Source organism: Eurypyga helias, unplaced genomic scaffold, assembly GCF_000690775.1.
Source record: "Eurypyga helias isolate BGI_N326 unplaced genomic scaffold, ASM69077v1 scaffold14961, whole genome shotgun sequence".
Classification (NCBI taxonomy): domain Eukaryota; kingdom Metazoa; phylum Chordata; class Aves; order Eurypygiformes; family Eurypygidae; genus Eurypyga; species Eurypyga helias.
Window position 1 is genome coordinate 39,440 of NW_010231587.1, and position 19,589 is coordinate 59,028.

Sequence of the window (19,589 nt, forward strand, 5' to 3'; positions counted from 1 at the left end):
GAATTCAGAAGCTCAGTGGATCAAGCTTCTCATCTATGAAAAGAGGCAATTACTTTGAGTTTTATCATTCTGGTTTTAAAAGAAAAATGCCTATGTTACATGAAAAAATTAAGACTGAGGCTTTTAAAAAGTTTTCAGGAGTTATTGTAACTTACGTTACTTGATTTATGTAGTGATATGGTCTGTTCAGGCTTGCGAGTAGGTACAAAATCCCATTAGAAGCTAATGGGATATATATGCTAAATAGTCTTCATTCTTGTAAAAATTTCTCCAGTGAGAAATAATAGAGATACTAATCTTTTAGATATCTTTAGTTTGTTTCAGATTACAATGGACAAGATAATTTCTTGCAACGAGTAGGCCAAGATGGTTTAAATAATCCAGAAAAAGAATCAACAGCAAACAATATCTTTCAAACTATTCGGAGCTGCAATCGCAGTTTGGAATCTGAAGAGGGTGAAGATAATTATAGTGAAGGAAGCAATTCAAGAAAAAACTCTTTGAAGGACAAAAACCGGTACCAGTAGGTCCCATTTTTATTTTCTATTGTCACATGTACATTTCATGGGTTTTATCTTTAATTTCCTTTTACCAAGTCTTGCTTTTAGAAATAAGGGTGAGTTTGACATCTTCCCTGGTATTTATCCTCTTCCAATTCATAACTGCAGGGGAGAGCTTTTCTCCCCTGCAGTTATGTTAAGTATCTGATGCCCAAATGCTTGGAAAATCTCTGTATAGTTATATTTTCCCTCATGATGTAATTACTTCCTCTCACGATAAGGGTAAATCCTTTTTGTCTTACACATAGAGCTTTAAAAATCCACAGTTACGATTACAATTTTGATCTGTGGTGACAGGAATAGCACCAGGACATATCTGTTATCAGAGCTCAGAACATTATATTCTGCATACTCAGGCAGCGTTCTGCCCCCTTCTAAATAAAAGTTATTTATTGTCCTTCAAGAGACCTCTTCTTTTAAGGACATGTTTGTTTGAGGCTTTTAAATTATGCCCAGAAAACATTCGTAAGTCAGTACATATTTTGAATTTTCGGGTTGCTGTAGTCCTGCTATAGAAGTTTACTTATTTGTGCCCCATGTAAAAAAGCCCAGTGCTAAGTAATCTCAGATTTTCACTTCAAAAACCTGGTATATTCTGTACCATTCACCAGCAAGAAATACTGTAAATGCCAAGTTTAAGGCATCACTGGATCTTCCAGAATGCTGCTTTGCAGTGAAGGTGCAGCTGGTATAGACATAGGTCTGTCAGCTTTAAACTACGTAACCCTGTTAGAGTAACTTCAAATAAAGTAACAGAACTGTACTGCTCAGAGGTGAAGTGTGGTCAGATTACGTGAGGGCTTGCTTAGGTCACTGCTTGAGTTATTTTATTGATAAAGTGTATCAGAAACATCCCTATATGCAGAAGTATCCAACATATTTCAGCTTCTTACACAAAAAATCTAATAAGTGACTGCCTGAAAAGGAACTGCTATCTTCCTGTTTTAAATGCATTTATTTCATTACCATGCAATTCTAAATTTAATTTCAAATAAATAATCATTATTTCCTGAAAGAATGGTTTCTAATAGAATTATTCACATCTGGCTTTAGTTGCTTCTGGAGGGTCGAGCAGTAGTTTAAGCCAAGAAAGACGGACCCGCTTCTCTGTCCATTTTTGTTGTCTCTTGACTTACTTCAGTTCAAATACTTTCTTGCAGGAATTATTCTTGTTTATTGATATGCTTTAAAATCAGCTTACAACTCACAGTTCAAATGGAAAATAAGCTAGGGAAATCAACATTTCACCAGCATGCACAAAGTAGGATATAAATATAAAAGAACAGTATGGAGAAAATTAAGTTCTCTTTGTTATGTGTTTATGAAATCAGTTATTGGTAAATTAGTTATTTGTACTTTATATTTAAATATAATCCAGTAAATTCTACTCTAATTAAAGTAGGAATTAAATGTAAAAAAAGCTAATATGACACTGAAATGAAAGTTCAACATTTAAATGAACAAAATGGCAGATAGGTAATTAAAGTTTATATAATTATCTTTATATAATAAGATTATAGTTATAAATTATATAATGTTTATGTATTACCTGGTAATTGTAATATTGTGGTCATAAAGGCAGAAAAATACACTGTATGACATGTTTCTCATTACTTCAAAATTGCAAGGAAGATTTTGAATTCATTTGCCTTTTGCTGATTTGGATTAGTATTGTGCAACATGAACCCACCAAAGCTGGTAGGTTAGTTTGATTTGAAGAAAATGAAAGGTGTCTAATAAAATCAGTGGGTAGTGATTATAATTACTTTCCCAGTTGTGTTAGCAAATCAGCTCTGTCACTCTCTAATCAGTGACCTGTCTAATTATCCTGAAGTTGTGTACACGCCAGATAAATATCAAACTTTAATCTTTGTTAGGCCTCTGTCTTGACAGTTCTCAAGTAAATAAAGGTAGCTAGGAAAAGACAAAAAGTTTCAAGTTTGAAATACAGTTTTTAAAGAATTAGTCATCAAATGACCCATTAAGATATTCTGAATTTTGAATCACCGCTTTATTAGCCTGATCACATCTTCACTTTTAAGCTTTCCTAATTACAGTAAATACCTTTTAAAATAAAATAAAAGGGGAAAACCTCAAATTTTTTTTCCTTTTCATATCCCATGCAATTTTCCTCTCTAAAACTGCAATCTGTTTTAATGTTTCCTTTATCCTTTCTTTTCATCTCCTTGAATCTCAGTGCAGCACATGTAAAGAAAGCTTCTGGTTCAAACCGAGTTCTGTAAGTGCGTTCTCAGTAACTGATGGCTGTGTCGCTCCTGGCAGCTCACGTCAGAGGTCATGTTTCTGTGTGTGGTGTTGTGCGTGTGCACGGCTTACCTGCTTCTCGTATGTTTTAAACTGCAGCATGCCAGTGCTATCACATGGGAAATAAGGCATAAACGAAGCGCTGCCATTTCTGTCTCCACTATACTAGACCCTCCAGCCATACACATCTAGTCTCAGAATACATTTTCTAGCATTTTTGCAGAGACATATTTGATTGTTTTGAGGGCATGGGGAAGAAAGAGCTGCTTTAGTTGTTTGAAAATCTTAATCTTGTATAATACAAATAAAGATTTTAATGTACACGTGTCTGGTAAGACTCTGGTAAGACAGTTTATACCAGCTCAGTAAGAATGCATGAGCTTTATTTTTAGGAAGATTTCTTAAGGACATAGAGCTCCAGTTAAGGCGGATACAGTTATTCTGCCTTTCTCAGTCCCCTCACTACAAACAATAAATCCGCAGTCTGTTGGCCCTTTCTCGCTGAATTTAGCGGAGAGGCAGAGATCTCCCCGGTTAATAAATTCATAGAGGAATCATTAGAATTGTTGTATGAAATATGAGAAAAATTCAGTTTAATTAGTGCCTTGGGTAGAGAAGAGTTTGAGGAAGAGCTAATGGTTATCTATGCTGTTTAGTTTAGGGGGATCATTTGTGTGACTTGGAACAAGTCCCAGCATGAATTGTCTGTTGCTCAGCTGGTAGGACACGGACAGGAGCTGAGAGTACTGTGGTAGTACGAAGGGGGAAAGCACTGAGGGTATCAGGATAAGATGCCTCAAAGAATAGGCAGAGGAAACTGGTTTGGATTTTATTGGCTGGATATCCTTAGGAAAATGTGTTTCATTAGTTCTGCTGTACCCAGGACAGTTTGCTCTTTTTTAGGTTCATTACAGCAGTATCAAAATATTGAACATTTGCATATTCATACATGTTAGAAGCCTCTGCAGGGAATAAATTCTATTTAAACTACTTCATTTATTGTTGTTCTGTATCTACTGATTCTAATTATGGTAAAATATTTCAAAAATCTTGGTTACTGCATATAAGTTTCATGTTAATATTTTGCTTAAGTAAAATTACATTTTTTAATGGAAAGTATCTGATAAAATTATTGCTGCCTTCTTATAAGGAAGTATTTTAACCTCTATTCTACAAGTGTTAATCAGAGAATTATATAATGTCAAAGGTCTGCACATTAAAGCAATAATAAAACAGAGATTAGCACTCCTGTCTTCAGGCCACTAGATCCTTGTAGCGATTTCCACATATGGTATTTGATGTTTCAGCTGAAGCAATCTTAGGCTGTGGATTTAGAAACTGGAATCACTTGGCTTTAAGATCCAAATTAACCTTTTTTTTTTTTTATATTTTAATGCAGTGTGATCCAAATGAACCTTTTTTTTTTATATTTTAATGCAGTGTTCAGAAAGTTCTAAGAAAAGAGAATTATATTGTTTCAGGAGTTATAATTAATGGTAGCAGCAATTATTAATAATTATTAAGGAATTATTAATTCAAACTTGCAGTAACATAAATTGTAATAGTGTAAAAAACTACAGATGTTAGTTTAGTAAGTCCAAATTATGTAATGACGATAGTAGTCTTTTATTTAAACTGTAGCAGAAAAAATATTCATCAATCATAGCAAAAATCAGCACATGTATCACTGAATATGTCTCTCATCTTTGTCCACATACAGATTTATAATCGGAGATCTTTCAGATTCTGAAAGTGATATATTTGAGCAGTTGAAGGAGTGGGACACGAATTCAACAGAAGAGCAACAAAAGGCTTTCTGCCATGGGATAGAACTCATTCCCTGGTACGTGTTATCCGTCAGGGCCGATGTCCATCAGTTCATGCAACAAGGGGCAACCGTCATTCATTACGACCAGGAGACACATCTCTCTGCACGTTGCTTTCTTCAACTTCAGCCTGACAATAGTACTTTGACTTGGACAAAACCCACAACGGTTTGCCCTGCAAATGCTAAAGCAAAACTGAGTGTGCTGAGTAACACTGCTGAGCTTGGAAAATACCAGTTTCTTGGTAATACTGGGCTGGTGGAAGGTTTTTTGGACTTGTTTTCAGCCAAGGCTGTATATATGGGACACTCTGGCATTGATATGCACACTGTGTGTGTTCAGAATAAACTTTGTAGTATGTCCCTTGAAGAAAATGGTATAACACTACTTTATGGACTTCAGACTACTGATAATAAGTTGCTGCACTTTGTTGCTCCAAAATATACTGCCAGAATGCTGTATGATGGATTGATGGAATTGACTAAAGCTGTAAGAAAAATGAGGAGATTCCCCGATCAAAGACTACAGTGGCTACGGAAACAGTATGTCAGCCTTTACCAGGTAAAAGATGGTGTCATTTTGTATAAGAAGAGTTCAAAGCTGTCCACATCTTAACGTAATGAAATTAGTTTCTAAGTAAGCTAAGATTAAAGATGAGTACCAAATCTCCAACGTTGTAACACAGCTTAAGTCAATAAGATCTGATTCTCCACATAATGTTCTGTCAAGCTTTACATCTTTTCAACAAACTGAAGTTAAATCTTTTTTTCATTATGAAGCTCTTCATATGTTTGGAGCTTTGGAATAAGTATTTTATTAAAGAAAAGGCAATGACTGTACTTTAAAAGGTGCTGAAACTGAGCGATGAGCATTCAGGCCAGAAAAAAAAAAACAAACCACCAAAATAGCCAACAAAATAGCCCTTTGATATTCAAGCAGTAATTAAAAATTGCCTCCTCTTGATGTTTTGTTTTTCATTGGTTCCTTAGAGATGTCTCTATTTTTGCTTAAGGAAGTGTGTCTGTTCTTATTCTCCTTGTTTTGTTAACACTGAGAATTTTTATAGGAGGATGGAAGGTTTGAAGGCCCAACCTTGGCTCAGGCGGTTGAACTGTTTGGAGGCAGACGATGGAGTGCAAGAAACACGAGCACAGGGACTCTCACCAAAAGCACCGAGAAGCCTAGTGTACAGAGAAACAACACTCTGGCAATAAGTGCAGCTAAGAAAAAGAAGAAAGTACTCATGAGGGTAGAATATCTTGTTATTCATGTATTTTTTGCTTATCTGGCTGATCTGTTTCCTTTCTACAGTTACTGTGTAGCTAGCTGTATTCTGAACCAGAGAAAAGAAGTTAGATGATGATTTTACAAGTGTTTATCGCAGTTTCAGGTTTGGGGATTACTGTTTTACAATAGTTTGGGTTTCTTTTCTCATGCTTGAAACATTCTCAGGATGTGTGGGTGCTGGGACTAGCAGAAGGGGACAGAATCTTGTTGAGATCTTTAGGTGCTACCTCAATATAAATGTAAAATATTGGTAATAATAAAAATATTAGCATGCAAAGTGGTGTTTGGAGGCCAGTGTCAGTTTCTTTGCTCCTTTTTGTTTTCATGTTCCCAGAAACATCACCACTGTTACTCTGCCTCAGGTTAGCATGCAGTTTTATCTTTTGTGGGTGACAGGAACACTGGACTTTGTCTGGCGGTCTCCTCTCTTTTCCTGGACTCAACCGCTTGTAGCAATAGCCAGGAGAGAGGAGAATACAGGCACTAGCAGCTCTACACTCTCCACTTGTTCTATTGGGCACGTAGGGGAGATCCTCAAATTACAAGGTCCATCATCTTTAGGGCTCCTTTGCACCAGTGGAATAGTGTAAACCCAGCTGCACCACTTTGAGGATGTGTGGTCACTGTCGTCCTCTGTGATGTGAAACTGAGGTAACACCTAATGGTCCCACACTTTACTGTGTATCCTTTTTAAGTTGTCTCTTTTCTACTTGTCTTGGTCTTATAGGAATTTGTTTCCTAAGGAATAGCTGATCTATCTCACGGTTTCATTACAGATTGCACTGATAAAGAATGGGAGTAGTAGAGTTTTTAGGATGTTTATTATTGTGCTCATTATTTCTAGGGTGAAAGTGGAGAGGCCACTGATGATGAAATGGCAACTCGGAAGGCAAAAAGTTGTAAAGAATACCGTAACAGAAGCGGTTCCGTAACATAAACGTTTCAGATCCTCAAGATATTGATGAACAAGAAGAACCAGGTACATACATCACGTCAGTGCTGTATTGAAAGTCCCTCAAGGTTTTGCTCAGTGTTTTTACACAGACAGTTTTAGGGTGCTAAAATACATTTATGATATAAAACTGTGTTTGCAGTTGAAACTCTGAAGACTCTAAACTTTTAAATTAATTTCTGTAGTTGTTCATAATTATTCTTTCATTTAGTTTCAGTAGCACTTCTTTTCCATTCAGATCAAATAGGTGTATAAGTGTTGTTCAGAATGTTTCTTTTTGACTGTCTTGGGATAAATTTAGAGTCCCTTTATTGTCTTACTGTGCGTTAATGAATTATGATATAGCGCGCTCTGACAAAAGCATTGTTAGTGGGCCAGCTGTTGTAATGGTGCTGCAAACTTTTGATTTCTCTGTAGATCAAAATATTATTATAAATGCTTCTCCATCTAACAACCTGCCATCAAGAAGAGCTCATTCTCTGACAGCATCTGGGTCTCCTAATTTAGGATCTACATCATCTTCTCCAGCAAGACCAGTCTCCTCTCCTGTAATGTCTTCAAGCAAGAGTCAGTCTAGGTAAGGACAAATTTGATACTTTGATTTAAAAAGAAAAAAAAATTACTGTTACTTAATTATTGTCAATGTGACAACATAGGGCATTTAAGCTGAAGTACCATGAATCTGAGAATGGCTTTGTAGCAAGTCCCTGAGCAGCCTGCTTCAGTTTATGTCTGTTACAGAAGCAGATTGGAATGCTGTTCCAAAACTACACAAATATGAAGTTTAACTCTTTCTCCAGTTCTTCTCCAAAATGTAGTTATAGTCATCTTCTGTATAATAAAAATCAACAGAAATGTTGTAGATATGTGAAGTTCTGAGGTTTCTCAGCACAAGTCATTTCTACCTGAGGTAGTATTAACTTCTGCTGACATTCCTGGTGATGATTGCAGTACTGTATTGGGAAATTTAAGGAGGAGATTTGAAATCTTTCTCTTATAGGCCTCTCCTCCTTGAACATTCATCCTTCTTGTGTCACTTAGTGCAAAAGGTTGTGCAGTGACATAGTGCACTGTTATATTAATCCTATAAGTAGTAGTAGTGGTGGTGGTAGTAGTTGTAGTAGTAATAATCTAACAGTGATAGTAAGCCAGGGATGTGGATGGTACCTTCTGACATAAGGCAGGCTCAACAGAGGCCTTCCAGTGCCTGTAAGAGAATGAATACTGAGGTATGTCATGAGTATGAATCTTGGGTTTTCCAGGGGAAGAATGATAAAAAATGGAAGAGATTACCGCTGCCGATAGAACATTCTTTTTGAAGAGATATGTCTTGTGTAATGGTTTATGCTGTATTTCTTAGGGATTTTTTTTAATGCTTAAAACAGTTGGGTTTGGCAATAGGTGTGAGTAGTCGAGCCACCCGTGGGCATCTGTGCTTGGCTGCTTCTCCTTTTAACACTGCTTTCTGAGACTCTTGCTATGTTCTTTACTTCTGTTCTTCACTGTCTTTCACAACCATGGGATGAATATGCCAGACTACGATATATCTCTATACGATATTTCTCTCTTTTTTTTTTTTTAAAGGATTGGAATAGCTTTCTTTTACATTAAACTGAAGAAATACTGCTTTGCTACCCCTAGAAAATATTTCTCTGTTTTGCAAATCTGCTTTTTGCTTTTATGCCAAAATAATTGTTGTTCTCTAAATGAGATTAAAAGGCTCAATGGAGAACTTGCATTCCCTGCGGAAGGACAGCTAATATTCCTTTAAATCCTCTCAGTCCTTGGTTTCTGTACAGAACCCTGAGCAGCTTAGCACTGTGGGCCTCCCTGAGTTATGACAGATTTTCCCTGGCAGAGTTGTCTGGAAACTCCACGGCGTAGCTTGGTAGAGCTCTCCTCAACTTGATATGACCCTTCTTATTAGAATTTGCTCAGGATACAGCTGTATGGCTGTTTCATCTGTACTGAGAAAATCCTCCTCAGAACAGAACTGCATGTTTTATCCATTACCTTGACCAAGTTTTCATGAGTCATTAAGAGACTTGGAGCACTGGAGAGAGTTTTATTCTCGCTTTTTACCCTTTGGGCCTTTGATAGGTCTGAATTGTACTTGCCCGTTTTCATGTGTGTGAACGCTTCACACGTGCTAAAGGAAAGAAATACCTGTAGGGCCTCAACTGTGATCAGTCAGTCTAAGATAGCCAATAGTTGTCTCTCTGCTTTGCTGCGAAGTCCTGTGATCACCCACCCCGTTTGTTACCAGCTCAGCTTTCTGTGCAGCCCAGTGGGACCCTCTGCTCCCTGCTCCCCTAGGCGCTGGGTTCTGTGAGGGATCACACACTCACCTCATGTGCTCAACCAGCTCATGTCTAACCCTGCCTCCAACTATGAAACCTTGTCAGTGTCTGAGTCTAAATCCAGTTGCTAATCTGGATTAATAACGTTGTTGGCTCTAATCTGTGCAAAGCTATGTAAATGCGTACAAGCACCAGGCTGCACAGAAGCCTCTGTGGCACGGAAAGCTGAGCTGGTAACAAATGATTGCTAGCTGCAGTGTAGCAGTTAGGAGAAAGAAAGCAAGAGAGATTTCTAGCTTTTTTTTTCTCTGGCCACATAATATGTGCATTATGTGATCGGTAGTTATAATAGAACAAATAAAATTTCTTAAAGTGAAAAAACCCCACCCTAAATATAATAATAGCAATTTAAAAAGAGGAGCTGATTGTTGCAAATTTAAATAATAGTAATTCTTATAGACAGAGAATGAAAAAAAGTATTTTTACATATATAACTCACAACCTTGATATTCCTGACCTCTTCACAAATAATTTACGTTGAGACTAAATCCTTGCAAAATCCAGATGTCCGGATTATTTTCAGGCACAGGTAGCCTGCAGCTGTCTTCTGTCATTCTTTCAAAGCAGATGTGCATCCATCCCATTCTCAAGTTCTTTGGCAATCCAGTGCCACATAGGTGAAGAATCTTTGAGTCACATAAAGGTTTGGGTTGGAAGGGACTTTAAAGGCCATCTAGTTCCAACCCCATTGCTATGGACAAGAACACCCTCCACTGGACCAGGTTGCTCAAAGCCTCATCCAACTTGGCCTTGGTGAAGCAGGGCAGAGGAAGAAAGGGTGGTAATGCCACTGGGACATTAGAGATGGGGGCTTTTTTTGCAAAGACAGAGTAAACTGTCTCTCTCATTAGCTCTATGCAGGTATAATCCAGACTGCTTCTGATTACAGTTGTGGTGGTTGGAGGTAGTGGGATTTTCTTAGGGCTTTTGGCTTTTTTTTTTTTTTTTTTGATAACCTGTATTTATTACCCATGGAATGATTGTGGAAGATACTCTTTAGTGATCACATCCAAGGCAATGCTGAGCGTTATTATCTTCTGCTGGTCTTCCATTCAGTACTCTACAGTTCCAGTCTGTTTTTCTGGAGTCAAGAGACTTTTCTCATCATGGTTTGTTTTACTTGTCTGATAAAAATGTTAAGAATTATTTTAGTCAAAAAGTTATATGCAGTATGTCAGTACTTGCCATAGTGATGTCAAACAAATAGAACTTTATCAAGTAAAGTAGATGATATTTTTTAATACTTTTAAATCACATTCTGTTTTCAATTGCATGCATCCATCGCAGGCCAGGAGGGAATTGAGGAATCTGATCTCTCATATTTATGTGAAAGTCTCCTGCTTGCAACAGGTGACTGCAAGTGTCTTTAGGAACACTGGAGAACAAGCTGGTCCTGTTTTTCCATTACAGAGTTGGAACTATTTGTACTGAACCTGATGACAGAATTTGTAGATTAATGGATTTGTAGATTTGAACATTACAGAGCAATAAAGTCTGACACACAGTCACTTAGTCTGATATTTTGAAACAAATACTATAACTTCTGGACTTAGTTATGGTTTAAACTAGACAATTCTTGATATTTGTGCTGGTTGCCTAGGTACCTTCCTTTCTGGGATGCTGGTGCTGGTGGATCCCATTCCTGTAGTGTGTGTGCATTGGTGTTTAGGCCTAGGAAGAGGCCTAAGATCTCAGCCCATCATTACAAATCAGTACACAAAATTCACTAAGGACTTGTTCTTACTGCTCAAGGGATAATTCAAGCTGGGGCCTGAATACAATTACTAGTTTAAATCCTGTAACAGCCTAAAGATTTTGGGATGTGGCTTTTGGAAATGTACTGGTTCTGCTTCAAAAACTTTGTTGAGCTGCACAACTTGGGTTAAAAACTGCAGTTATAAAGAAATTGGCTGGGTTTGGTATTACTCAAGTCAACTAAAATAATTAGCACTGAACAGCCAGTGATCATTTTTCTGCTTTTGCTCTCAAGAAACTCCAGTTTGCTTTCCTTCCTTCAGCCCACAAAGCTGAAAGGAGGAAATAATTAGAACCTCATTTCTAGAAGAAAGTGGCCTCCAGAGGCTAGTGTCCAAGCCTAAAAGGAGGACTGTAACTTGACCTGTCTTTAAGATATCTGATGATAATCCTGACTGTTCTTGGGAAGTATCTGGGAAACCCATAGGCTGCGACACAGTGAAGATTGAGTGCCAGAAAGGGTGAAGTGTTACGATTCTTAAAATCTACACCTTTAATGCTCCCAGATATAAGAAAACCAGATGCATAAGGAAAATATTTGTTTTTTTCTTGCATATCCAGTCAGAATATTACTTTTTTTATTTTGACAGTGCAGAGCTTTAAGGAATTCTACATCCATTTTATTTTTCCCTTAGCAAATCTTCAACAAACCTCATAAACAGACTGTGCTGTAAGAGTACTGGCATCGCTTTCTTTAAAGGGAAAATGAGAATGCTTTCATTCATTCCATTTTCATCAGGCCCTTTTGCACACAGAAGAGTTTTCAATAGCATGCATACACATTATTAATTCTGGCAAATTCTGCAGTTGTCTTGAGGGAAAAGAATAGCTGCTATAAAGCAAGAAGGTACAAAGTGTTGTTATGCGTCTTGTAAGATACTGCTGTCTTTGCTTCTTCCAGATAGCGGTAATAAATGCATTAAGAGCACAAATGAAGTGTTAATGCAGCAATGTATAATGTTTCAATAAGTAGAAATTTAATGTAACCAAACTACAGTAGTCTCTTTGTGATTTAGCACATGGAGCAGCAGCAGCTGGCATGGCCGCGTTAAAGGAGGAATGAAAGGGTTTCAGAACTTCATGGTGTCTGATAGTAACATGACTTTTGTGGAATTTGTAGAGCTCTTCAAATCTTTCAGGTAAAATACATTTTTATTATGTACTGATCTCATTCATCCAAGTTTATAAAAGAGCAAAAATTGAACTTCTCAACTCTTTTTGCAGTGTCCGTAGCCGCAAGGATCTCAAAGACCTTTTCGATGTCTATGCTGTGCCTTGCAATCGATCTGGTTTAGAGCCTGCTCCACTTTACACTAATTTGAAGATTGATGAAAACAGTAGTGGATTCCAGCCTGATTTAGGTTTGTTAAAGAGGAAATACAGCTGTTAGACTACTGAACAGCTTCAGTTATTGACCTTAAGAAAAAGTGTCTCAGTCAATCTCATAATGAGCTATCAATTATAGGTTCAAGTAGAGGATTGCTGCGGTACTTCCACTAGTACCTAGTAAGCAGGATGTTGGACAGGTTCTTTGTTCAGAAATGAAGGGCAGAAAAAGTACTCCAGCTTTACATTAGCTAGATGTATTTGTAACCAGTATAGCAGAGGCATAAAACTTGTTGCTGAGTGACTTGGCCCAACACAGGGATTTGTATCTGGTTGCAGAATTTCTGGAGGGGCTAAAACACTGAGCAAATGCAAGGAGGAGAAATGAGGAGGCTGTGCCCTGTTTCTCATTTGGTTGGTCTATCTTGTCTCCTAGTAGATCTGCTTTGTGTGGGACAAAGGGGAAGTAAAACTCTGTCCCCCTTCAGATTCCCCAGTTACCATACTCTAAGTCTGGCATTTTGTCTATATTTAAAGAAAACAGTCTTTCTGCCAAGCAGCCTGTGGGGAGGGTACAGTACAATTGGCATGTCGGACTGGAAGGTAAATGGTGATTGCACAGGAAGGGTATGGGAATTGTACAAGCGATGGAAAGGCTTTGAGGCGGTAGGTGATGGTGAGAGGAAGCAGCAGGTCCTGGGTGACAGTGTGTGAGGGTGTGAGTGGTCCCTGGATTTTGTTTATAGTAATTGAACACTGATAGTCCACTCCCACTGTTTTCATGTATGCTTAATAATATTTTTTCTGTTAGAGAATAGAAACAAGATGGTTTTATTCTCACTTACTATGTCAGTGCTAAAATATTCAGTGAGATATTCATCTGTATGATATATTACATTATATTCTATACAGTATACATAGTACACATAATTTTATAGCTTATATTTCCTTTTCCTTTCTTTTAAGATTTGTTGACTAGGAATGTTTCAGACCTTGGTTTGTTCATTAAGAGCAGGCAGCAACTATCAGACAACCAGAGGCAAATATCTGATGCTATTGCTGCTGCCAGTATCGTAACCAATGGCACTGGAGTTGAAAGCACATCACTGGGAATATTTGGAGTGGGAATCCAGCAGCTAAACGACTTCCTGGTGAATTGCCAAGGAGAACACTGCACCTATGATGAAATCCTCAGTATTATCCAGGTCTGTAATACAAAAATCTTGCAATTCCTTTTACTTAAACCCTTGTTAATTCTGTTTCTCCCACTGGAATTGTCTGCCTTGTAGTCAGAAGAGCATATCTGCGTGGGTATCTCCTTTCACACTGATGTCATTATAGGTTAATTGAATTTAAACTTAAATACTGTCTTTATTCTGGGCTCTAAAAGTGTGCAGCTATCCATAAAAAGAAAAAACCTCATGCAAACAAAGTTTTATTGTCTATGTGTGCTTTATCCAGAAAGGGATGTCACCATCTGGGAAAAGTATTCATGACAGTACTTTGTTTTCTTCTTGTGAATGACCACCCTTGATATACCTTAACCCTAATTTGGAACTTGAAAAAACATCATTTCCACATATTTTTATTTTATTATGAAAAATGTTGCAGAACAAACATGGACATTTTATTCTGTTATGTACAATGGCTGAAGTGATTAGAAAGTATGTAGAAAACATAAATTCTTCCAAACATGCATAATTAATAGACTCCAAAATGAAGCTCCCACTTTGCAGTTAACAAAGGCTAAAAGCTGTGTGTTTCAGCTGTCAACATGTAATGTAAAATTGTAAAGTTTAAAAGACAGAAAATTCTAAAGAAACAACAGGTTAGCATACCACAAGTCTCTGTAATTAGAGATGGTGGTATGTTGTGTTTAAGTACAATAGGAAATGAGGATGCCTGGCAACAGATCCTTTTTAACTTCATCTTAAGTCCTGACTCTCCAGGAGGTTGGATTAGATGACCTCCCACCAACCTTTCCAACCCGAAGGCTTCTACGATTTACGAGTTTAGTATGCTGTGTAGTGATATGTAAAACAAGTGTGAGCATGCTGTTGGCTAATTACTTTATCCACAAAAATACTGGTTTTACATACTGATTGGTTAGTTCAATGAGCAGACTACACTATGAAAATAGGAAAACATATTTCTAAGAATTTTTATTATATATATCTCATAAATTTCTTCCTCTTTATAGAAATTTGAACCCAGTGTGAATATGTGCCAGCAGGGGCTGCTCTCTTTTGAAGGATTTGCAAGGTAATTGTTTATGTATTAATTTATAGGGGTGTGTGTATATATATATATAAGGATGGCACAAGTGTACTGATGTGTTTGTATGACAGTCACAAAATACTTAGCACAGCATAACATTTCCTCACATCTTCTCACCTCTAGATTTTTGATGGATAAAGACAACTTCGCCTCCAAAAACGATGAGTCACAAGAGAATGCTGAGGACTTGCACTTTCCACTGTCATACTACTACATAGAATCTTCACACAATACTTACCTTACTGGCCATCAGCTTAAAGGGGAGTCCTCAGTAGAGCTCTACAGCCAGGTATGCAGGATTGGATCGCTGTGTAGTTTTCAACATGAGCTTGTTTGTTTAACTGCCAAGTCGCAGAAACATGACCTTTTTGCTTTGAAAATCTAAATGTCCTAAACCCCTGCTTGCAAAATGTTGGAAAACATGATGTGTGGGAAAGCTGCCTGTAAGCACAGTTGGGCTCAAATGCCTTCTCTAAGGCAAAAAAAAAAAAGGGGTTTAGTTTGAGATTCATAGCATTTAGACACCAGTCGGTCTGACCCAACCTACTAAAATTAGACTTTCCCACAGGAAAGACTGATCTAATATTTTAGTTCATTCAGATGTCAAAAACACTACTCAAATACTGTACATTGCACTGCAAAGACAAATTTCAAATGGAACAATAACTTCTAAAAAAATTACTTCTAGGAATATTCTACAGTTTTTTAGACTTTATGCCTGTTTGGTGGTGAACAGGAAAGGAGCGATTTCTCCCTAGGGCTTTTGGTTCTGTGTTTGTTTGTGTATATATTTATATATATTTGTGAGTCTCTGTATTTACCAGATGCTAGAGAAAGCATCAAACTTCCTGAGCAGTGTTTTCATTACTCTAAATGTTAATGACTCACCATTGAGAAGGGCTCATCTGGTGTCCCATGTGCTGCTTTGCCTGGAGCTGTACGACAGAGGGGTGTGAGGCTGTGTTGGGAAAGCCCGAATGACATGATTGCATTGAATAATGCAAAGGAGGTTCCTGTAGTAGCACTGCACAGAGAGATGTGAGCCTTGTGTTGGTAATACATGGGAAGTGAGATAAGAGCTCAGCTGGCTCCAAAATTTGCATGATGCCAAAAAGCTTCTTCCTGTCCCTCAAGTAGTTGTCCCCAGAAAAGAAGGGGCACGTTCTTCTGGCTCTTCACAGAAGTGGTGGTGTGCAAGCTATGGACACAACTGCCTGGAATCTCATTATTCAGGTTTTGAATAGGGGAAGTAATTTTTTCTTTGTTCATGAGTGATTTTGCTGGAAATTATTGTGGTTGCTGAGATTTTTGCTGTCAGTATTTAATTGCAATACAGATAACTCTTTCAATGATAGGCATGCCAAATATTGAGAGCAACAATAAGCTGGGCTGCCAACAGGAGGGTTAGCTTATCTTTCCTTCCATCCTTCATCTTTGCTTTCATCTGTGGTTTTCTAGTAAGTAGGGCTCTCTAAAATAAGTAAATGAATAAATAAAAAATGGATGGACGGATGGCTATAAATTAGCTGAATACCATTAAATAAGATGGCCTGGCACATTTCCATCCTAACTATCTTCATGCAAGTTGCTCGTAAGTCATTATTTTCAGGCCTTCTTCTGTGGCCTGAAAAAGAACAACCAAACAAACTGTAGATGCTGTGCCCATAAACTACAGTCATGGTAGCAACCTGGAATAAATTGCCATGTTGCTTTATGCCTGCTTTTCCACGGAGAAATAAGGAAATGTTTCTCTCCCTCAGAACATTAAGAACCACTTTCTACAGATTCCGTGTAAGATACCATGAATTTCAAAGTTTTATGGTACTTCTCCAAAGAACATAAACACATTCTTAATTTTCCCACTCAATAGGGAATGCAGTCAGCTGGAGACTGTAGCTTCTGTGTGCTATGTTTACTCCACAGAGTTTGCTCTTTCCAGCACTTTTGCTGAGTCACTGGGCTTTCATTTAGCTCTGCAATGTCTGTCTTCTGCTTTGATGGCATGAGACTGTGACTTCTACATGCTTACACTGTTCAATTGCATTGTAGGTTCTTTTACAAGGCTGCAGAAGTGTAGAATTAGACTGCTGGGATGGCGATGACGGGATGCCTATTATTTATCATGGGCACACTCTTACTACTAAGATCTCTTTTAAGGTATGCTGGTAATTGCACATAGAAACAAAATGAGAAGAAAATCAGTAACTTTAATGAAGGAAAAAAATTGCCTACTAGAAGAGTACAAGTCCTAATGGTCTAAATCCTAACAGAATATGAATTATGGACTACATCAGACATGAACTCTTCAATTGTAAACATTACGCATTTCAAATTAGTTTTTGTAGCATATGTACTGTAATTTTCTGGTGTCAACATAACTCACAGAAGTAGCTGTTACCAATTCTGTTGTAGCAAGATGCTAGGTGGATGTGTAGGAGCTTGTTTTGAAAGAAAATTGTGGATTCTTTCTTTTTAGAGGGGAAAACAGATGCCTTCCTTGTTCCCCTTTCAGGTAACAGGAAGTTAACTGAATGCTGTCAAGTAATCACATGTTCTTTACCTGACCTTTCCTTCTCACAGGAGGTAGTTGAAGCTATTGATCGCAATGCATTTATCACCTCAGACATGCCCATTATTATATCTATAGAAAACCACTGTTCGTTGCCTCAGCAGCGCAAGATGGCTGAAATTTTCAAGGTAGGCCATAAATTGTGGTAAATTATTCTAAGCACATGCCCTCAGATTTTCTATAATACATCACGTGTTCTTGATGTTTCAGAATGTATTTGGAGATAAGCTGGTAACGAAGTTTTTATTTGAGAGTGACTTTTCTGATGATCCCATGCTTCCTTCACCTGGCCAACTGAAAAGAAAAATCCTGCTTAAAAACAAGAAGCTCAAAGCCCATCAAACACCAGTGGATATATTGAAGCAAAAGGTAAAGTCCTTCCTTCATAACAAGCAGTGAGACCTAACTTTTGTTAGAAATAATTCATTTGTGTTGGAAGTTTTTTGCTGTTTGAGTACGTGCAGAAGAATAATCTAATGAATGTTCACGCTTGGAAGACTCACAGTGGATTGCAACACTTTCAAATAAATCGACAAATCATATAATAAAGTTTAGAGACAGCATAACAAAATGTTAGTGTATTTTACTTTTACAGAATAATATTACAATTATTACTACCTGCCCTATATAATAAACATAAATGACGTTTCACTCTGAAGCTGTAACATTTGGTCTTCATGTTTGTTGAGAAATACTGATACGCATGGAGTATGTGTGTGTATATACAGTATGTAGCAATTTTTAGTAGAATTCTTCTTTGTTTCTTTTTTCATATTCAAGCCAGGCAAATACTCTCTTAATCCCTTTTCAGGAGTACTCTGCTATTCAAGTAGTGCTTATACCTATATGGGAAATGTTTAGGTTTCTGGTAAACTAGGGCTGCATCTCTGGTAGCCTCAATTTAACAATGTCTGTGGTTAGTCAGCAGTTAAATTGATTCCTTGAAAACTAACTGCTTTTACCCAGAATGTAAACACAGTTGAATTAGAATTGAATTCTGGCATCCAAATAAGTAAATCACACTGATCGTACCAGTATGTGGACATTTCCAAAACAGCATGCCTCAGACGGGAAAAAGGCAGTCTTGATGTGAATAATATGCGAAGTGGACATTTTCCTGTAATTAATCAGGATTCATATCTTATTGGGTAATTTTCTACCAATACGTATTTTCTTTATATTAAACCCCTTGAAGTGTTATTTTAGTTTGATCTTAACAATCTCACTTATTCCTCATTACATTTATTCAGTGCTTTCATATAAATAAAATAAGATGCAAACAGTAAGGAGAACTCTTTGGTTTTTTAAAAATACTTACTGATAATGAATAAGTGGTTCTGTTGCTGCAGGCTCACCAGCTGGCGCATATGCAAGCACAGGCTAGCAATGGTGCTAGCAACCCCACCCCTACCAATGAAGAGGAAGAAGATGAAGAGGATGAATATGACTATGACTATGAATCTCTCTCTGATGGTAACAACATATATTTATTTATTTCAGTGCTGTTGTTAGAATTGTAGCAATAAGGCACATAAATACTCTAGTTCAGGAATGATGTAGGTATGCTGATCTTACCTTGTGAGAGGAAGATGTACTAAATGTCCTCAGTGGCACTTGGGTGCAATATTCTATAATACAGTAAAATAATTTGACTTTGTAGAGGACTTCAGTGTGACTTTAACTCCAACCACTGGATGTTTTTACTGTGCAGTGTGTGCTAAATTATAGTCTTCATAAATTATATAATTTATATTATGTAAAAACATAGATTGGATATAATGATTGGCATGCCAGAGGTGATAAAAAATACTGCAGTTAGTAACTTCTACTACTTCCTTAGCTCTCCAGTTCAGTCAGGCATGTTGGATTTAACTACAGGTGAAGGACAGAATGTACCAGACTGCGGCAGCTGAGCTGAAGTCATGCATCTTGTTTTGCTTCTCTTGCTGCAGAGCTGGTAGATTCTGGTAGAGAAAACAGCTGGAGTCAGAAACATTTAATCCCCTCATGTTTTGTCAAAGGACATTTCTCAAAACCCCCATGCATGGATGGCACAAGCTAGATGCATCTAAATGGGTTACTTTTATTTTTCATTGCTGATTTTCCAGAGAATATATCAAAGTAGATCACAGTGAGTTTCCCCCATGAGACCGAAGTGGTGGTACAAGTGATACCAAGCTCTTTGGGTAGTTAAATGCTGCACCTTTCTTAAACTCCATAAATGAGTCACAAAACTGACCAAGGGGACACTAAAGTTACAGATGTGCTTCAGTGTAGATAAAGATAAGGTAACTTAGGGGAAAAAACTTAAACTTAGCTTGTGTGATTCTAAGCTCAACAATGGCAGTGACAATTTGGGAGGCCATGGAATTAATTGAAAGGTTTCTGAAAGCCTCAGCTTGGTGTGCAGCA

At 37.5% G+C, this 19,589-nt stretch overlaps 1 protein-coding gene across 1 annotated transcript in view; it reads left to right on the plus strand.

Annotated features, from left to right (window-relative positions):
- The window catches only part of LOC104516709 (1-phosphatidylinositol 4,5-bisphosphate phosphodiesterase epsilon-1-like), a gene marked incomplete at both ends in the record, with an annotated part of 37,056 nt that extends 18,406 nt beyond the window's left edge, over positions 1–18,650 (plus strand). The window contains 16 exon segments of the mRNA XM_010161131.1: positions 315–523; positions 2,758–2,799; positions 4,546–5,212; positions 5,718–5,900; positions 6,783–6,863; positions 6,866–6,917; positions 7,308–7,467; positions 12,022–12,144; positions 12,230–12,366; positions 13,298–13,536; positions 14,532–14,593; positions 14,732–14,897; positions 16,658–16,765; positions 17,189–17,305; positions 17,388–17,546; positions 18,527–18,650. Coding sequence (XP_010159433.1) covers positions 315–523; positions 2,758–2,799; positions 4,546–5,212; positions 5,718–5,900; positions 6,783–6,863; positions 6,866–6,917; positions 7,308–7,467; positions 12,022–12,144; positions 12,230–12,366; positions 13,298–13,536; positions 14,532–14,593; positions 14,732–14,897; positions 16,658–16,765; positions 17,189–17,305; positions 17,388–17,546; positions 18,527–18,650 — 2,629 coding nt within the window.
- Positions 18,651–19,589: the final 939 nt, after the last annotated feature.